Source organism: Phocoena sinus, chromosome 5, assembly GCF_008692025.1.
Source record: "Phocoena sinus isolate mPhoSin1 chromosome 5, mPhoSin1.pri, whole genome shotgun sequence".
Taxonomy (NCBI): Eukaryota; Metazoa; Chordata; class Mammalia; order Artiodactyla; family Phocoenidae; genus Phocoena; species Phocoena sinus.
In genome coordinates this window covers 77,015,117-77,033,297 of record NC_045767.1, presented here as the reverse complement: position 1 = coordinate 77,033,297, position 18,181 = coordinate 77,015,117, and the positions used below count along the sequence as shown (strand labels likewise).

At 37.7% G+C, this 18,181-nt stretch overlaps 1 protein-coding gene across 1 annotated transcript in view; it reads right to left on the bottom strand.

Annotated features, from left to right (window-relative positions):
• Positions 1-18,181, bottom strand: part of PAICS (phosphoribosylaminoimidazole carboxylase and phosphoribosylaminoimidazolesuccinocarboxamide synthase) — a 37,685-nt gene that overhangs the window by 5,525 nt on the left and 13,979 nt on the right. Inside the window, exons 6-11 of the mRNA XM_032633692.1 lie at positions 14,749-14,927; positions 6,873-7,052; positions 6,663-6,776; positions 5,710-5,793; positions 4,388-4,568; positions 2,728-2,886 (exon numbers count right to left, since the gene is read on the bottom strand). Of these exons, the coding sequence (XP_032489583.1) occupies positions 2,728-2,886; positions 4,388-4,568; positions 5,710-5,793; positions 6,663-6,776; positions 6,873-7,052; positions 14,749-14,927 (897 nt within the window). The remainder of the gene's footprint in view (positions 1-2,727; positions 2,887-4,387; positions 4,569-5,709; positions 5,794-6,662; positions 6,777-6,872; positions 7,053-14,748; positions 14,928-18,181) is intronic.

Below are 18,181 nucleotides of genomic sequence, written 5' to 3'. Positions count from 1 at the left end.
TTAGCCACTGGACTGCCAGGGAACTCCCTCCAATTGGTTTTTACAGTGCCATTCTTAAACAAGAGAAAACAGCCAAGGCTTATTAGCAAACAGCTATGGAAAGGAACTAATATGAAAGGAACAATAATAATCTCAGAGAGATAAAGGAGGTTATTGCAAAGATTAAACAAGAAAAGGATGTTTGGGGAGGTGGTAGGGGGAGACCAGAGAACAAAAAAGAGCTGTAAGAAATTCAAAATACCACATTCAAAATGAAAAGCTCAATAGATGGGTTGAAATGTAAATTTGAAGAGATCTTCCAGAAAGTATGGCAACAAGAATAAGAAAACACGGACTTCCCTGGTGGTGCAGTGGGTAAGACTCCATGCTCCCAATGCAGGGGGCCCGGGTTCGATTCCTGGTTGGGGAACTAGATCCCACATGCATGCTGCAACTAAGAGTCCACATGTCACAATGAAGTTCCTGCGTGCTGCAACTACGAAGTCTGCATGCCACAACTAAGACCCAGCACAGCCAAAAATAAAATAAATATTAAAAAAAGAAAGAATAAGAAAACAAAATAGAAATCAAGGCAGTGAAAAGTAAATCCAAAAATGAAAGAAGAAAGAAAATGGAGGCGGAAGGAAATTATTAAGTAATTCAAGAAAATTTCCCAGGACTAAAGAATCAAAGTTCCAGATTAAAAGAGCCCACTACAAGCCCAGGATGAAAACAGACTCACCAAGACGCATCTTCGTGAAATTTAAGAATAATGGATTGATAAAAGATCCAAGAAGTTTCCAGAAAGAAACAAAATTCATAAATGACCTAGAACCAGAATGGTGGAAGGGCCCTGGAGTTCTCAATAACTCTGGAAGCTAGAAGACAGCAGAGTAACAACCTCAAAATTCTGACAGGGCTTCCCTGGTAGCACAGTGGTTCCTGCCTGCCAATGCAGGGAACACAGGTTCGAGCCCTGGTCCAGGAAGATCCCACATGCCACGGAGCAACTAAGCTCATGCACCACAACTACTGAGCCTGCGCTCTAAAGCCTGCAAGCCACAACTACTGAGCCTGCCCACCACAACTACTGAAGCCCGCACGCCTACAGCCCAAGCTCCGCAACAAGAGAAACCACCACAATGAGAAGCCCGCACACTGCAACGAAGAGTAGTCCCTGCTCACTGCAACTAGAGAAAGCCTACAAGCAGCAACAAAGACCCAATGCAGCCAAAAATAAATTAAAAAAAAAGAAAAAAAAATTCTGACAGAAAATAGTTTTCAACCTCGAATTCTATTCCTAAATTATCAAATCAGACTGAGCTGCAATAAAAACGTTTTAGGTATACAAGATCTCAAAAAGTTTATCTTCTGTACCCTTTCCTCAGAAAGTTCACTAGAATGCTCTCCAACAAAAAGTAAACCAAGAAGGTAAAGATATGGGACCTAGGAAACAGGAGATCTGAGACTAGGGAAAGGCAAAATGAATGTCCAGGATGCTGTAGAGAGAGATCCTAAGACGAGCAGTGCAGCAGGCCTAGAGAGAAGCCAGTCCATATGGGAACATGTCAGAGGGCACACTTACTTAACACGTATCAAGAGCAGATTTACACTTACACGACTGTGAGAAAAATGAGGTATATTAAGTGATAAGCAAATCGACTCTTACTGAAACAGTATTGACACTCAGGCCTTATAGATCAGATCATTATCTTGGACCATGATGAGCACACAACAATATTGTTATTTTATGAGATCCTGCTCAGCCAGCCAACTGATGAAACTTCCTCGGTTTTAATTATTCTAATACCTAAGTTTTAAATATCTTATTTCCTCTACAGAAGTAACAATCACATTTACAAAAACAAAACAAAACAAACAACAAAATACCATGAATGATGTATTCTTGGGTGGGGAAAAAAACAAAACCCAAAACCAAATATGAACTTGATCTAACTACAGATTTTACCACCACTTTACAGAAAATAGGGGATGGAACAGCATGTTAAACAACACCCAGGAATGTAATCAGCTAAGTCCAGAATGCAGAAAATTCTATAGGAGAAATGAAAGAGGAAAAAAAAAAAAGGAGATTAAAAGAGACTTTAGGGCTTCCCTGGTGGTGCAGTGGTTGGGAGTCCGCCTGCTGATGCAGGGGAAACGGGTTTGTGCCCCGGTTTGGGAAGATCCCACATGCCGCGGAACGGCTAGACCCGTGAGCCATGGCCACTGAGCCTGCACGTCCGGAGCCTGTGCTCTGCAACAGGAGAGGCCGCAGCAGTAAGAGGCCTGCGTACCGCAAAAAAACCCCCCAAAAAACAAAAACAGAACAACAAAAAAAGAGACTTTAGAGATATATCAACTAAATGCAATATAAGGGCTATGTTGGATCTTAATTTGAATAAACTGTAAAAACAAATGAGACAACTGGAAAAATGAACACTAGTTGGAAATCAGATTTTAAGAAATTACCATTAATTTTCCTTAGGTGTGAATATGGTATCATTATGATTTTAAAACTAGAGTCTTTATCATTTAGAAAGACATACGTAAATATTGAAGTATAAAATGCCATAATTTCTCAGATCTGCTTTAAATAATCCAGCAGGAGAGGGCTATAGATGCAACAAGATGTTAATTTCTGAAGCTGGGTAATGGGTATGTGAGATTTCATTATGTTATTCTCTCTATTACAGTGCATAGTTGAAACTTTTTAATAAACGTTTTTTAAAAATTCAATTATCTTACCACTGGGTAATCGAAGAGAAGACCACACATCCTGAGCTCCCCAGTCTGGAGTGAGGGGAGGACAGCTGATAACTGGATATGCTGTGTTACCAGACATCACTGGTCCTAAACCATTGCTTCTGCCTGCCACTGCCACAAATACAGTAGGAATGCCATCCCCTAGGCAAATTACAAGTTTATAATTAGGCTAAGCACTCAAGAGATTTAAAGATAGGTTAAAAAAAAAAAAAAAGGGCCCATGTGTAGTAACTCCTTGAGTTTTTAACAGTAGTCTCCAGAAAAAGCACTATATTGACACTATTATTAAATATATATTAAAAATATAAGGTTCACTCTGCCACTTACTGTATATCAAGTAATGAAGTAGCAAGAAGTTTGGCCATCTTTGAGATCTGTAGTATAAAGGAGGTATAACACCAGGGTGTGAGTGAGGGAACGGTTCAAAGGCCCCTTCCACTATTGCTACTTTGGCTCTCTGAAGCAAAGAATGACACCACCTGAAGTGGCATCTGTCCTGGTGTCTTTCAACCAACAGGGTATGGGAGATACAATTAATAGAGACTAGAGGTTTAGTGACACTTTTTAAAATTTTTCTATTTTATCTTTTTTTATACAGCAGGTCCTTATAAGTCATGAATTTTATATACATCAGTGTATACATGTCAATCCCAATCGCCCAATTCATCACACCCCCACCCCCACCCCCACCCCCGGCGGGTTTCCCCCCTTGGTGGCCATATGTTTGTTCTCTACATCTGTGTCTCGATTTCTGCCCTGCAAACCGGTTCATCTGTACCATTTTTCTATGTTCCACATATATGTGTTTAGTGACACTTCTTGAAATAAGAGTTGAGGAACTGAATTCAATAATATAGTATCGAAATATTTAAGACCCTTCAATATATTTTAAACATACCTCATAAATATTTTATTCTTTCATAAATTCATAAGTTATTCCTTTGTTTCCTACAACAGTGATTCCTAACTTAGAATCCAAAATTTTACATTTGCATTTTTCTGGAGAAAGAGATCTGGCTTTTATTAGCTTATCAAAGAGGTCTGAGACCTTCCCACCCACCCCCTGAAAAAAAAAACCCTCCAAAATTCAGTAAATATGCTCCTATAGCAACTACCTTCAGAAGGAATACTTAACCAATATTTTTTGCAGTTGAGAAACATTCCAATCTACAGGGCTCCATATTTTAGATGCTATCCCATCAAGACATTTCTTTTATATACTAAATTCTGAAATTATTCCTTAATTTCATGTTTGACTGCCTCCCAGGAAAGGCTGACCCTTAAAGATACTTGAGAGGATCTGCTGCTTCAACCCTAGGCCCTCCTTCTGTAATTGACGTGGGGCCTATCTTCTGTTGGAGCATATTAGAAACGATGCTTGAGGGGATTAGGTAAAGACTAATTCTAGTCTTCATTTTCCTCCCATGCTTGCATTTTCAGTTCTTTCTCCCTGGTCCATTCTTTTTTATAAGCTCCTAGAGCACCTTAAAACTTTTGGAGGTAAACATCATGAAAGCCTAGAATATCACATTTTTTCCTTTGGAATGTGGTGAAACTATTTTTCAGCATTATTAGTCTAAATATAAAATTTGGGGCAAAATCAGGAGAACTTCCTGAAATGCTCTAGTTATTCTACATTTACCTTCATACTCAGCTTTAATCCTCAGAGTTTCATCTGGTCCTTTATGGGCAGATGTTACCCTAAGTTCACAGGGAATGCCAAAATTTCCACAAGCCTTCTTAATTTTTTCACAGTGACTAAGATCAGAGGTTGAGCCCATCAGTACTACAACCCTGCACTGACTTTCTGGTTTCAGAAGCAACTGGAAAAGAAAAACATGAATACGCAAAAGAAGGCAAAGACAAAAATGAATAAATATAGGAATGAGTACTGTAAGAATAGTCAGTTTACAGAGCTATAGCTTATAGCAAAATTACAACCTGTCACAATATTTCCTTTAATAGACTAAATTTAAGACAGACAAGCAGAACAAAATGATAGAGGATTTATTTTTCAAAATAAACTCTCTATATAAAGGAAAGTGGTCTTCATAACTAAGACCTAATGAGTAAGATTTTTAATCAGATAAATTGTTTACTATTGTAATAAAAAGCAAGGATAAATACTCAAACCTTTTAAATATTCAGGAAGCTATAATATAAAATATGTCATTGAAGATTTTTAGTACATTCTGTTCAATGGGGTTTTAAGGTATAATCAGCCATAATAGAAGTCATATTATAAATCTTTTTAAGTTAGTTGCTTGGAATTCAAAATGCATGTTCCTATGGAAATCTAAAAAGTAGTTACTACCCTTGGATAACCATAAACCCCATTCAATTTCCATGGAATTATACTAATAATTATACCATAAATTTTAGAGTGACATTTTTTTTTTTTTTTTTATGCGTTACGCGGGCCTCTCACTGCTGTGGCCTCCCCCGCCGCGGAGGACAGGCTCCGGACGCGCAGGCTCAGCGGCCATGGCTCACGGGCCCAGCCGCTCCGCGGCATGTGGGATCCTCCCAGACCGGGGCACGAACCCGCGTCCCCTGCATCGGCAGGCGGACTCTCAACCACTGCGCCACCAGGGAAGCCCTAGAGTGACATTTTAATGTCACATGGAGTTCCAATTCTAAACTCTTGCTAGTAGAACTCTGAGTAGCAGTGGAGAGGTGGGTAGGAAATGTAAGGTTTCTCCTATAGAGGGCAGGGAGGAAAGGATTCCAGGTTTCCCCAACAGGATTTGGGAGATGAGGACTGGCCAGTTTCATAGCAGGGAGTTCCAGTATGCCAGTGAGGACAGTTCAGCTGGTACATTTTTTAAAGGTGCTCCTTTCTTTAAAGTCACTGGAAAAAAGAAAAGCACTGCACCCTCTCATTTTTTTTTTTTTTTTTTTCTTTTTGAAGCAAGATTTTCTTGGAGGAAAACATACAATACTGATTTATTACAAAAGGTTTACCTCTACTCTTTCTGCAACCCACTCAAAATTTTTCTTTACCATCTGCAGCCCTTCAGGAGTTACTTCCTTGAGGTCACGATATGACTAGAAAATAAGACAGTAAGTTTAGAATACAACTACTAGATGTGCATGAACTCCCCCTACTCCCTCTCCCAAAAAACACCCAGCAACTAGATCTAGTAAGCAGAGATGACTGATGTGAGCCACCATTATAGAGACTCACTACCTCTCACCCAATTCCCAGACCTAAGTCAGTTCAAAGAGCCAGAATTTTCTGATAGAAAAGAAGACTGGGTAAAGTATTCCATTAGTAATATTCTTCCTATCTGAAATTATTTGGTTTCTGAGTTTTGGGTACAGATTATGAAGAGTTTGCATAGCAAAGGATATATCTGAAAATGTATGTGAGTCAACAAATTGATTTCCTGAATTAGACTAGAGAAACTTCAGATAGTGATGTATACTTGTATTTTCATTTGAGTTACTACACCAGCAACTACAATTAGCCGCCCTGACAATTCTTACGTATTAAGTATAGAGAGGGTCTTGCCCTAATTTTGTTTTTCATAGGAAAGAGCAGATATGGAGCCTGATAAGATCTGCAAGACCCGAGTTCCAGATCTGCCACTAACTCTTGTAACTGTGAAGATATCTATCATCTTAGAGCCTTAGGTTTCAATTAGCCAAACAAGGATAATACTTACTCTGCGTGAGAGTCTATTAAAATAATAAATGAGAAATCTGCTTCATAAATGTAAAGTATCACTCCTATCTTTTTTCCATGATATATGAAACATAAGAGATATTTATCTTTAAAAATAAATAGCAATCAACAACTCAGGTTCATATCATAAGTAACAATAACTGACTTTTCTTTTCCTCCCATCCTCCCTTTCTCCTCTATCCCAGCCTGATCTTGCAAAGGATTAAAGAAAACCTGAAGCATTACCTACCTGTTTGTCTTTTTGTTGGCTTCGATCTCCTGATGGCCAGAGTCTCCAGGAATCATTATCAATAACATCAGCAAGAACAATTTCTTTGGTGGTTACATCAACACCAAATTCAATCTAGAAATAGCACATCACCAAAGAGTTTTTCAAAATTACTACTAAAGACATTTCTCGGTTATAACCTTTACTTTCAAAACTCCATTTCATTTGTACCTTCATATCAACCAGTGTACAGTTCTGGAGCAACCAGGATTTCTCCAGTATTTCAAAAATAGCCTGTGTAGCATGACTCATGATATCCACTTCAGTTTGGCCTATAACAAGTCCAGCAAAGCAAAAATTTGCAGCAATTAGCTGTTCCTCAGACCACTGTGGATCATTATTAGCATCATCCTGAGAAAAAAGTATAGAAGTACAATTAAATACAAAAATTTTGAACTTTTCAGATAAACTGAAGTCCTTTTTCCCTTGAGCACAATAAATTCCTCAGAAATATTCATTTTCTCTAAATATTTAATGTTTGTTTAAAATACCCTTTAATTCACAGCAATCCTTTTAAACTCTTCTATTTTCAATAGCTACTTTAAAATTCAAAATTTTGGGGTAGCTTATTCTATGTCATAAAGTATTTGTAAAGAATTTGCTTTCCATATATAAATAATTTAAATACAAGTTTGTGATTTTTATCTTTCCTCAATCAGAGGCAACAGAGATGGTAAGAAGGCCAAAACACATTTTAGTCCACCAAAATCTTTCCAGAATGCAACTTTCATAATCCCCTAACCTTATTTTTGATAAGAATTCATACAAGACTGACTATAAGTCCTCAGTGACATTACTTGATAATTCAAGAGACTTCGTGCAAAGTAAAGAGATGCGTGAAAAAATAAAATACTTTCATTTTATTCTAAGTAGTGTCCCAACTGAACACGAAATTTTTCTTTTATGGATTCTTGATTTGTATAATTATAAGACAATGCTTTAAGCTGTGCAGTTCACTGAATAAAAGTGCAACAGCAGGGAATTCCCTGGTGGTCCAGTGGTTAGGACTCCGTGCTTTTACGGCAGAAGGCCTGGGTTCAACCCCCGGTTGGAGAACTAAGATCCCACAAGTTGCACAGTGCAGCCCATAAAAAAAATAAATAAATAAAATAAAAAGCAACAATAACATTGCTTCTGAAATAGAAGAAATATACTTAACAGCATAAACAAAGATAAAAAAAAAGCAGTTTCAATAAAGAAAACCAATACAAATTCATGACCGTTGATTCCTACATCCTTTATTTTATGTTTTTGCTTATAAGAAACATTGAGGGTAACAGTTTTTCTGTATTAGACTATAAAAAGATCCCTTGGGAGTTCCCTGGTGCATAGTGGTTAGGATTCCAGGTTTCCACTACTGTGGCCTGGGTCCAATCCCTGGTTGGGGAACTGAGATCCTACAAGCCACATAGTGTGGCCAAAAAAAAAAAGAATATAAAAAGGTCCCCTTATTAGCCTTTACCTCAAACTCTTCAATAATAGATTTAAAAATTTACTAAATTGTTACTTTTCTCTTCTTCCTAATAACTGCTAATTATACTTTTTATTTATTTTTTAACATCTTTATTGGAGTGTAATTGCTTTACATTGTTGTGTTAATTTCTGCTGCATAACAAAGTGAATCGGCTATACGTATACATATATCCCCATATCCCTTCCCCCTTGCGTCTCCCTCCCACCCTCCCTATCCCACCCCTTTAGGTGGTCACAAAGCACCGAGCTGATCTCCCTATACTATGAGGCAGCTTCCCACTAGCTATCTATTTTACATTCAGTAGTGTATATATGTCAATACCACTCTCTCACTTCGACCCAGCTTACCCTTCCCCGTCCCCATGTCCTCAAGTCCAATCTCTACATCTATGTCTTTTTTCCTGTCATGCCCCTAGGTTCTTCAGTCCCTTTTTTTTTTTTTAAGATTCAATATATATGTGTAAGCATACAGTATTTGTTCTTCTCTCTCTGACTTACTTCACTCTGTATGACAGACTCTAGGTCTGTCATACAGAGTGGAAATAAAAAGGTCCATCCACCTCACTACAAATAACTCAATTTCGTTTCTTTTAATGGCTGAGTAATATTCCATTGTATATATGTGCCACATCTTCTTTATCCATTCATCTGTTGCTGCATAGATTGCTTCCATGTCCTGGATATTGTAAATAGCACTACAGTGAATATTGTGGTACATGTCCCTTTTTGAATTATGGTATCCTCAGGGTATATGCCCAGTAGTGGAATTGCTGGGTCATATGGTAGTTCTATTTTTTAAGGAACCTCCATACTGTTCTCCATAGTGGCTGTATCAATTTACAGTCCCACCAACAGTGCAAGAGGGTTCCCTTTTCTCAACACCCTCACCAGCATTTATTGTTTCTAGATTTTTTAATGATGGCCATTCTGACTGGTGTGAGGTAATACCTCATTGTAGTTTTGATTTGCATTTCTCTAATGGTTAGTGATGATGAACATCCTTTCACGTGTTTGTTGGCAACCTGTATATCTTCTTTGGAGAAATGTCTATTTAGGTCTTCTGCCCATTGTTGGATTGGGTTGATGTTTTTTGATATTGAGCTGCATGAGTTGCTTGTGTATTTTAGAGATTAATCCTTTGTCAGTTGCTCTGTATGCAAATATTTTCTCCCATTCTGAGGGTTGTCTTTTCATCTTATGTTTTCCTTGGCTGTGCAAAAGCTTTTAAGTTTCATCAGGTCCCATCTGTTTATTTTTGTTTTTATTTCCATTACTCTAGGAGGTGGGTAAAAAAGGATCTTGCTGTGATTTATGTCAGAGTGTTCTGCCTATGTTTTCCTTTAAGAGTTTTATAGTGTCTGGCCTTACATTTAGCTCTTTAATCCATTTTGAGTTTATTTTTGTGTATGGTGTTAGGGAGTGCTCTAATTTCATTCCTTTACATGTAGTTGTCCAGTTTTCCCAGCAGCACTTATTGAAGAGGTTGTCTTTTCTCCATTGTATACTCTTGCCTACTTTATCAAAGATAAGATGACCATAAGTGCATGGGTTTATCTCTGGGCCTTCTATCCTGTTCCATTGATCTATATTTGTTTTTGTGCCAGTACCATACTATCTTATTACTGTACCTTTGTAGTACAGTCTAAAGTCAGGGAGCCTGATTCCTCCAGCTCCATTTTTCTTTCACAAGATTGCTTTGGCTATTCAGGGTCTTTTGTGTTTCCATACACAGTGTGGATTTTTTTGTTCTAGTTCTGTGAAAAATGCCAGTGGTGGTTTGATAGGGATTGCATTGAATCTGTAGATTGCTTTGGGTAGTATAGTCATTTTCACAATGTTGATTCTTCCAATCCAAAAACATGGTATATCTTTCCATCGGTTTGTATCATCTTTAATTTCTTTCCAGTGTCTTATAGGTTTCTGTATACAGGTCTTTTGTGTCCTGAGGTAGGTTTATTCCTAAGTATTTTATTCTTTTTGTTGCAATGGTAAATGGGAGTGTTTCCTTAATTTCTCTTTCAGATTTTTCATCATCAGTGTATACGAATGCAAGAGATTTCTGAGCATTATTTTTGTATCCTGTAACATTACCAAATTCATTGATTAGCTCTAGTAATTTTCTGGTAGCATCTTTAGGATTCTCTATGTATACTATCATGTCATCTACAAACAGTGACAGTTTTACTTCTTCTTTTCCGATTTGGATTCCTTTTATTTTTCTTCTCTGATTGCTGTGGCTAAAACTTCCAAAATTATGTTGAATAATAGTGGTGAGAGTGGGCAACTTTGTATTGTTCCTGATCTTAGTGGAAAGGGCTTCACTTTTTTCACCATTGAGAATGATGTTTGTTGTGGGTTTGTCATATATGGCCTTTATTATGTTGAGGTAAATTCCCTCTATGCCTACTTTCTAGAGAGTTTTTATCATAAATGGGTGTTGAATTTTGTCAAAAACTTTTTCTGCATCTATTGAGATCATCACATAGTTTTCATCCTTCAATTTGTTAATATGGTGTATCACATTGATTGATCTCCATATATTGAAGAACCCTTGCATTCCTGGGATAAACCCCACTTGATCATAGTGTATGATCCTTTTAATGTGCTGTTGGATTTTGTTTGCTAGTATTTTGTTGAGGATTTTTGCATCTATATTCATCAGTGATATTGGCCCATAGTTTTCTTTTTTTGTGACATCTTTGTCTGGTTTTGGTATCAAGGTGATGGTAGTCTTGTAGAATGAGTTTGGGAGTGTTCCTCCCTCTGCTATATTTAGGAAGAGTTTGAGAAGGATAGGTGTAGATCTTCTCTAAATATTTGATAGAATTCACCTGTGAAGACATCTGGTCCTGGGCTTTTGTTTGTTGGAAGATTTTTAATCACAGTCTCAATTTCAGTGTCTGTGATTGGTCTGTTTATATTTTCTATTTCTTTCTGGTTCAGTCTTGGAAGGTTGTGTTTTTCTAAGAGTTTCACCATTTCTTCCAGATTGTCCATTTTATTGGCATATAGTTGCTTGTAGTAATATCTCATGATCCTTTGTATTTCGGCAGTGTCAGATGTTAGTTCTCCTTTTTCATTTCTAATTCTGTTGATTTGAGTCTTCTCCCTTTTTTTTTTTTTGATGAGTCTGGCTAAAGGTTTATCAATTTTGTTTATCTTCTCAAAGAACCAGCTTTTAGTTTTATTGATCTTTGCTATCATTTCCTCCATTTCTTTTCATTTATTTCTGATCTGATCTTTATGATTTCTTTCCTTCTGCTCACTTTGGGGGTTTTTTTTTGGTTGTTCTTTCTCTAATTGCTTTACATGTAAGGTTAGGTTGTTTATTTGAGATATTTCTTGTTTCTTGAGGTAGGATTGTATTGCTATAAACTTCCCCCTTAGAACTGCTTTTGCTGCATCCCATAGGTTTTGGGTTGTCGTGTTTTCATTGTCATTTGTTTCTAGGTGTTTTTTGATTTCCTCTTTGATTTCTTCAGTGAACTCTTGGCTATTTAGTGGTGTATTTTTTAGCCTCCATGTGCTTGTATTTTTTTGCAGTTTTTTCCCTGTAATTGATATCTAGTATCAGCATTGTGGTTGGAAAAGATACTTAATATGATTTCAATTTTCTTAAACTTACCAAGGCTTGATTTGTGACCCAAGATATCATCTATCCTGGAGAAGGTTCCATCAGCACTTGAGAAGAAAGTGTATTCTGTTGTTTTTGGATGGAATGTCCTGTAAATATCAATTAAGTCCATCCTGTTTATGTGTCATTTAAAGCATGTGTTTCCTCACTTATTTTCATTTTGGTTGATCTGTCCATTGGTGAAAGTGGGGTGTTAAAGTCCCCTACTATTATTGTGTTACTGTCAATTTTCCCTTTTATGGCTGTTACCATTTGCCTCATGTATTGACATGCTCTTATGTTGGGTGCATAAATATTTACAACTGTTATATCTTCTTCTTGGACTAACCCGTTGATCATTCTGTAGTGTCCTTCTTTGTCTCTTGTAATAGTCTTTATTTTAAAGTCTAATTTTTTCTGATATGAGAATTGCTACTCCAGCTTTCTTTTGGTTTCCATTTGCATGGAATATCTTTTTCCATCCCCTCACTTTCAGTCTGTATGTGTCCATAGGTCTGAAGTGGGTCTCTTGTAGACATAATAAATACGGGTCTTGTTTTTGTATCCATTCAGTGAGCCTGTGTCTTTTGGTTGGAGCATTTAATCCATTTACTTTTAAGGTAATTATAGATATGTATGTTCCTATTACTATTTTCTTAATGTTTTGGGTTTGTTATTGTAGGTCTTTTCCTTCTATTGTGTTTCCTGCCTAGAGAAGTTCCTTTAGCATTTGTTGTAAAGCTGGTTTGGTGGTGCTGAATTCTCTTAGCTTTTGCTTGTCTGTAAAGGTTTTAATTTCTCCGTCAAATCTGAATGAGATCCTTGCCAGGTAGAGTAACCTTGGTTGTAGGTTTTTCCCTTTCATCACTTTAAATATGTCTTGCTACTCCCTTCTGGCTTGCAGAGTTTCTGCTGAAAAATCAGCTGTTACCCTTATGGGGATTCCCTTGTACGTACGTTATTTGTTGCTTTTCCCTTGGTGCTTTTAATATTTTTTCTTTGTATTTAATTTCTGATAGTTTGATTAATATGTGTCTTGGCATGTTTCTCCTTGGATTTATCCTATATGGGACTCTGCACTTCCTAGACTTGATTGACTATTTCCTTTCCCATATTAGGGAAGTTTTCAACTATAATCTCTTCAAATATTTTCTCAGTCCCTTTTTTTTCCTATTCTTCTTCTGGGACCCCTATAATTCGAATCTTGGTGTGTTTAATGTTGTCCTAGAGGTGTCTCAGATGGTCCTCAATTCTTTTCATTCTTTTTTCTTTATTCTACTCTGCAGTAGTTATTTCCACTATTTTATCTTCCAGGTCACTTATCCCATCTTTTGCCTCAGTTATTTTGGTATTGATTCATTCTAGAGAATTTTTAATTTCATTTACTGTGTTGTTCATCATTGTTTGTTTGCCCTTTAGTTCTTCTAGGTCCTTGTTAAACATTTCTTGCGTTTTCTCCATTCTATTACCAAGATTTTAGATCATCTTTACAATCATTACTCTGAATTCTTTTTCAGGTAGACTGCCTATTTCCTCTTCACTTGTTTTGTCTGGTGGGTTTTTACCTTGCTCCTTCATCTGCTGTGTATTTCTCTGTCTTTTTGTTTTGCTTAACTTACTGTGTTTGAGGTCTCATTTTCGCAGGCTGCACATTCATAGTTCCTGTTGTTTTTGGTGTCTGCCCCCAGTGGGTAAGGTTGGTTCAGTGGGTTGTGTAGGCTTCCTGGTGGAGGGGACTGGTGCCTGTGTGCTGTTGGATGAGGCTGGATCTTGTTTTTCTGGTGGGCAGGACCGTGTCTGGTGTTGTGATTTGGGGTGTCTGTGTACTTATTATGATTTTAGGCAGCCTCTCTGCTAATGGGTGGGGTTGTGTTCCTGTCTTGCTAGTTGTTTGGCATGGGCTGCCGAGCACTGGAGCTTGCTGGTCGTTGAGTGGAGCAGGGTCTTAGCACTGAGACAGAGATCTCTGGGAGAGCTCTCACCGATTGATATTACGTGGGGCCAGGAGGTCTCTGGTGGTCCAATGTCCTGAACTGAGCTCTCTTACCTCAGAGGCTCAGGTCTGACACCTGGCCGAAGCACCAAGACCCTGTCAGCCACAGGACTGTAGATAACAGTAATTTTTTCTTTAATCTTTCTATTGGTTTTCCTTTTAGAAAACAGGTAGTTCAATCTCATTATGTGAAGGCCTCACTCTGGCTTCACCTAATAGGGTTCAAAGAGTAGAGGTGATTTGAACCTGGTTCTTGTGTTCATCTTTTCTTCACCCAGGCTTCCCACCAACCTGTTCCTGGCAATTCCCTGGCTGTCCAGTGGTTAGGACTCCGAGCTTTCACTGCCTAGGGTACACCTTCAATCCCTGGTTGGGGAACTAAGATCCCGCAACCCGCCTCCAAAAACAAAAAACACCTTTTCCTGGGCTTCCCTGGTGGCGCAGTGGTTGAGAGTCCACCTGCTGATGCAGGGGACAAGGGTTCATGCCCCGGTCCAGGAAGATCCCACATGCCGCGGAGCAGCTGGGCCCATGAGCCATGGCCACTGAGCCTGCGAGTCCGGAGCCTGTGCTCCGCAACGGGAGAGGCCACAAAAGTGAGAGGCCCGCGTACCACAAAAAAAAAAATAAAAAAATAAAAAGAAACAAACAAACAAAAAAAACCCCACCTTTTCCTGAGGACAAAGTGTCACTCCATCCTTCTGGGAAAGGCTCTCCCAGTGACTCGTAACTGCTAATTTTAATTTGTTCATTTTTTTAGTCATGTTGGTACAAAATAGATAAGCAGATTTTCAAAGGTTTTCTTTTAAAAATCTGAATTATCATTGCTAATTAAAGTGTACATTTTTGACAAATATTTCTGAAATGACAACTGTAATATCAAAAGCTTTGATAATATTTAAATCTTTTGACTTTGTAATAAACTTGTTGCTATGTTATAGTAAGACAGGGAGGTATAAAATAATTACCTTGAAAAACATCTCTACTTTAGGTGGGTAGAACTTATATCCTTCCTTGACACCAGGATTTCTTTTGAGAAAAGAACCAGTTGCTATTCTTCTACAAACCCATTCAATTGGAATCATTTCACACTTAGGTGCAATGAAAGCTGTCTGTCCACATTTTCTGGTGAAAGCAGTTTTGATACCTACAGATTGATGACAAAAAGAAAAAAAAGCATTAAAATTGTATTTAAAAAGGGAGATCTGAGGCATAATGAAACTCTACGCTTTACAAAAAAACAAAACAAAAAGCCTATGTAGCCAAATGCATTACCTTTAAATGGCACTATCAAAGACAAATGTAATTTTATTTTAAAAGGCAGAAGTAGGAAAAAATTATTAATATGGCTTTCTACTGCTTATCAAAATATTCAGGAATATTTCATGTTAATATTGCAAGGCAAGCTGGATCAAAAAATCTGGGTCCGAATGTTTTTACCATCATTGATCTGTTCAAAAAATACTATCTCCTCTGCCACTGTGCACCTAACTTTGCACAAGGCACATGACTAAGTGGCACTAAATTATCTCTAAATCAGATCTGGTGGCAGAATTCTCATTCTATGGTCCGGGATTATATGGGCTTTGTAAAATATTAATCTATTTATCATAATCAGATACAGCCGTAAATTCTGGACAGCCTTTTTCTCTCAATATTTAAAGCAAAAAGTCCTTGAAAAAAGCATTCAACAGGTAGCAGCAGGAACATGGAGGCCAATTTGGCCAAGAGCAAAGAAAATATTTGCCCCGTCCTCTGTTCACTCTTACACAAACTGTTACTGGAAAACTAAGATAAAGAGCTAGTTTATGTGGCAGCTTTGGAAAATAACTCTTATAGTAGTTACAATGTATTATAAGCTATATGATCCAGCAATTCCACTCTAAGTATATACACAAAAGAACTGTAAGCAAGGTCTCAAATATATTTGTACACCAATGTTCACAGTATCATTATTAACAATAGCCAAAAAGGGGGAAATAACCCAAGTGTCTAACAACAGATTAGTGTAGTGGATAAAATGTAGTTTACATACAGTGAATTACTATTCAGTCACAGAAAGGAGGGAATTCTGATATATGCTACAGCATGATGAATAATTCATGAAAACATTATGCTGAGTGAAAATTGTATAATTCCACTTATATGAGGCACCTAAAACAAGCAAATTCATAGAGACAGAAAGTAGGATAGAGGTTATCAGGGGAGAGTTATTGTTTAATGGGTCAGAGGTTCTGTCTGAAATGATGAAAAAGTTCCGGAAATTGATAGTGGTGATGGTTGCATAACATTGTCAGTGTACCTGAATGCCACTGAATCGTACACTTAAAAATGGTTAACATGGTAAATTTTATGTGTGTATATTTTACCACAATTTGCAAGACCTACTTTAGATCAGGCATTATAAATTTATTTTCTTTTTGCTTAATCCTCATAGCACCTGATAAGGTATGATGTTCATCCAATGAAACAGATAACAGCACTGAGACACAGGAGTTATGTCAGCTAGTACTAGGTAAAGCAGGGTTTCTAACCCACACTGTCTGAACTCTTTACGCAGCTCACTTAACCACTACGCTATACTGCCTCTCCTAGACGTGTTATTACATCATAGCACTAACGTGAATTAAAGTATCTCCTGGAAACCTGCACGGGTTTAACATAGTAATGCTCATCTTCGGGCTACAATATTAGTACCTCCAATCCTCAACTAAACCTCTAATAAGATCAAATTTTTCTTATCAGGAAAGGACTGAAGATCTTTCATCTTATGTATGTATCTATCTATGTATGTACATACATATGTATCCATATGTAAAGGGAACCTACATTTATGGAAACCCTGCATCATGCTGAGTGTTTTATTTATTCATTTTAAAATATTTATTTATTTATTTACTTTGGCTGCACCAGGTCTTAGTTGCAGCATGCGGGATCTTTAGCTGCAGCATGCAAACTCTTAGTTGCAGTATGCATGTGGGATCTAGTTCCCTGACCAGGGATAGAACCCAGGTCACCTGCATTGGGAGCACGGATTCTTAGCCACTGGACTACCAGGGAAGTCCCCGAAGTGTTTTATCTCATTTAACCATACATAAAAATTTTGAGGTAGTGTTATTATTCACATTTTATAGTGAAAGAAGTAGAGGCTCACAGCAGTTAAGTAACTTAACAAGTTAGGTCATGCTGCAAATCCGTAATGGAGCCTGGACCTGAAATGCACTATCCAGTTTTTAAACCTGTACTGTTTTCTCCACATTCCCTCTGGGTTTGACCAGGAAGATGCAATTAAAACAGGGAAAAGAATAAATTGTGGACTTCCCTGGGGGCACAGTGGTTAAGAATCCAGCTGCCAATGCAGGGGACACGGGTTCAAGCCCTGGTCTGGGAAGATTCCAGGTGCCACTGAGCAACTAAGCCCGTGCATCACAACTACTGAAGCCCACGCACCTAGAGCCTGTGCTCCACAACAAGAGAAGCCACCGCAAAAGCAGCCTGCTCACCGCAATGAAGAGTAGCCCCCACTTGCCGCAACTAGAGAAAGCCGTTGTGCAGCAACGAAGACCCAATGCAGCCAAAAATAAATAAATTTATAAATAAATAAATAAATAAATTGTTGTATGCTGCACGAACAGTAACTCTGGGAAAGAATGTTAAAAGTGTCAATATTTAGGCCATTTTAACCTTTAATGAATGATTGGGCTCATGGGCAGGCAGATGATTTAAATCAATCCTTAACTTGAGGTGGTAAGTACATGTCTGGGTTTAAGAGCTCTTCTTTTTTAGGTTTGTTACCTAGTAGTCATATTTGCTCAGTTGTCTATCAAGCTTGATAGACTAGTATCCAAATCTATTCAAATATACACAACAGTTATTGTTACTCAGAGGAAAGTCCTCCCCTATATCTAAGGGAATCAAAACCACAGAAGCAACTTATGGTAATGATCTTGTACATTAAAAAAAAAAAATTGCTACTAAGAAAAAAGAGAGATTCAGTTTAGATGATATAATGATTGCTTCTAATATACGTGTTAATCATTAAAGCAAATTCCATGGCTTCATACAGTGAGAAAAAGAAATCCTCCCAGTAGTCTCAGTTGTTTACAAAATTCAAAACTCCTATCAAGACTACTAAGAAAATGTAAATGTCATTTCACATTCTGACTTACAATGGCCAAGTATGACAGCGCTGGAGCCATCCCTCTATTAAGGTTGCCCAGCTCCCCACCTGTGGTTTAACAACTGCCAAGACTGTTAGTCATATCACTACTATCACACCAAAATGTAATCATAGTGCATTTCTGTGCAGGAGGGAATTGAAACTTAAAAGGTTAAATTTTGATTTTTTAGTAATGAGACTAAATTTAGGAACTTCAAAATTCAGGTACAGCATGTATAATA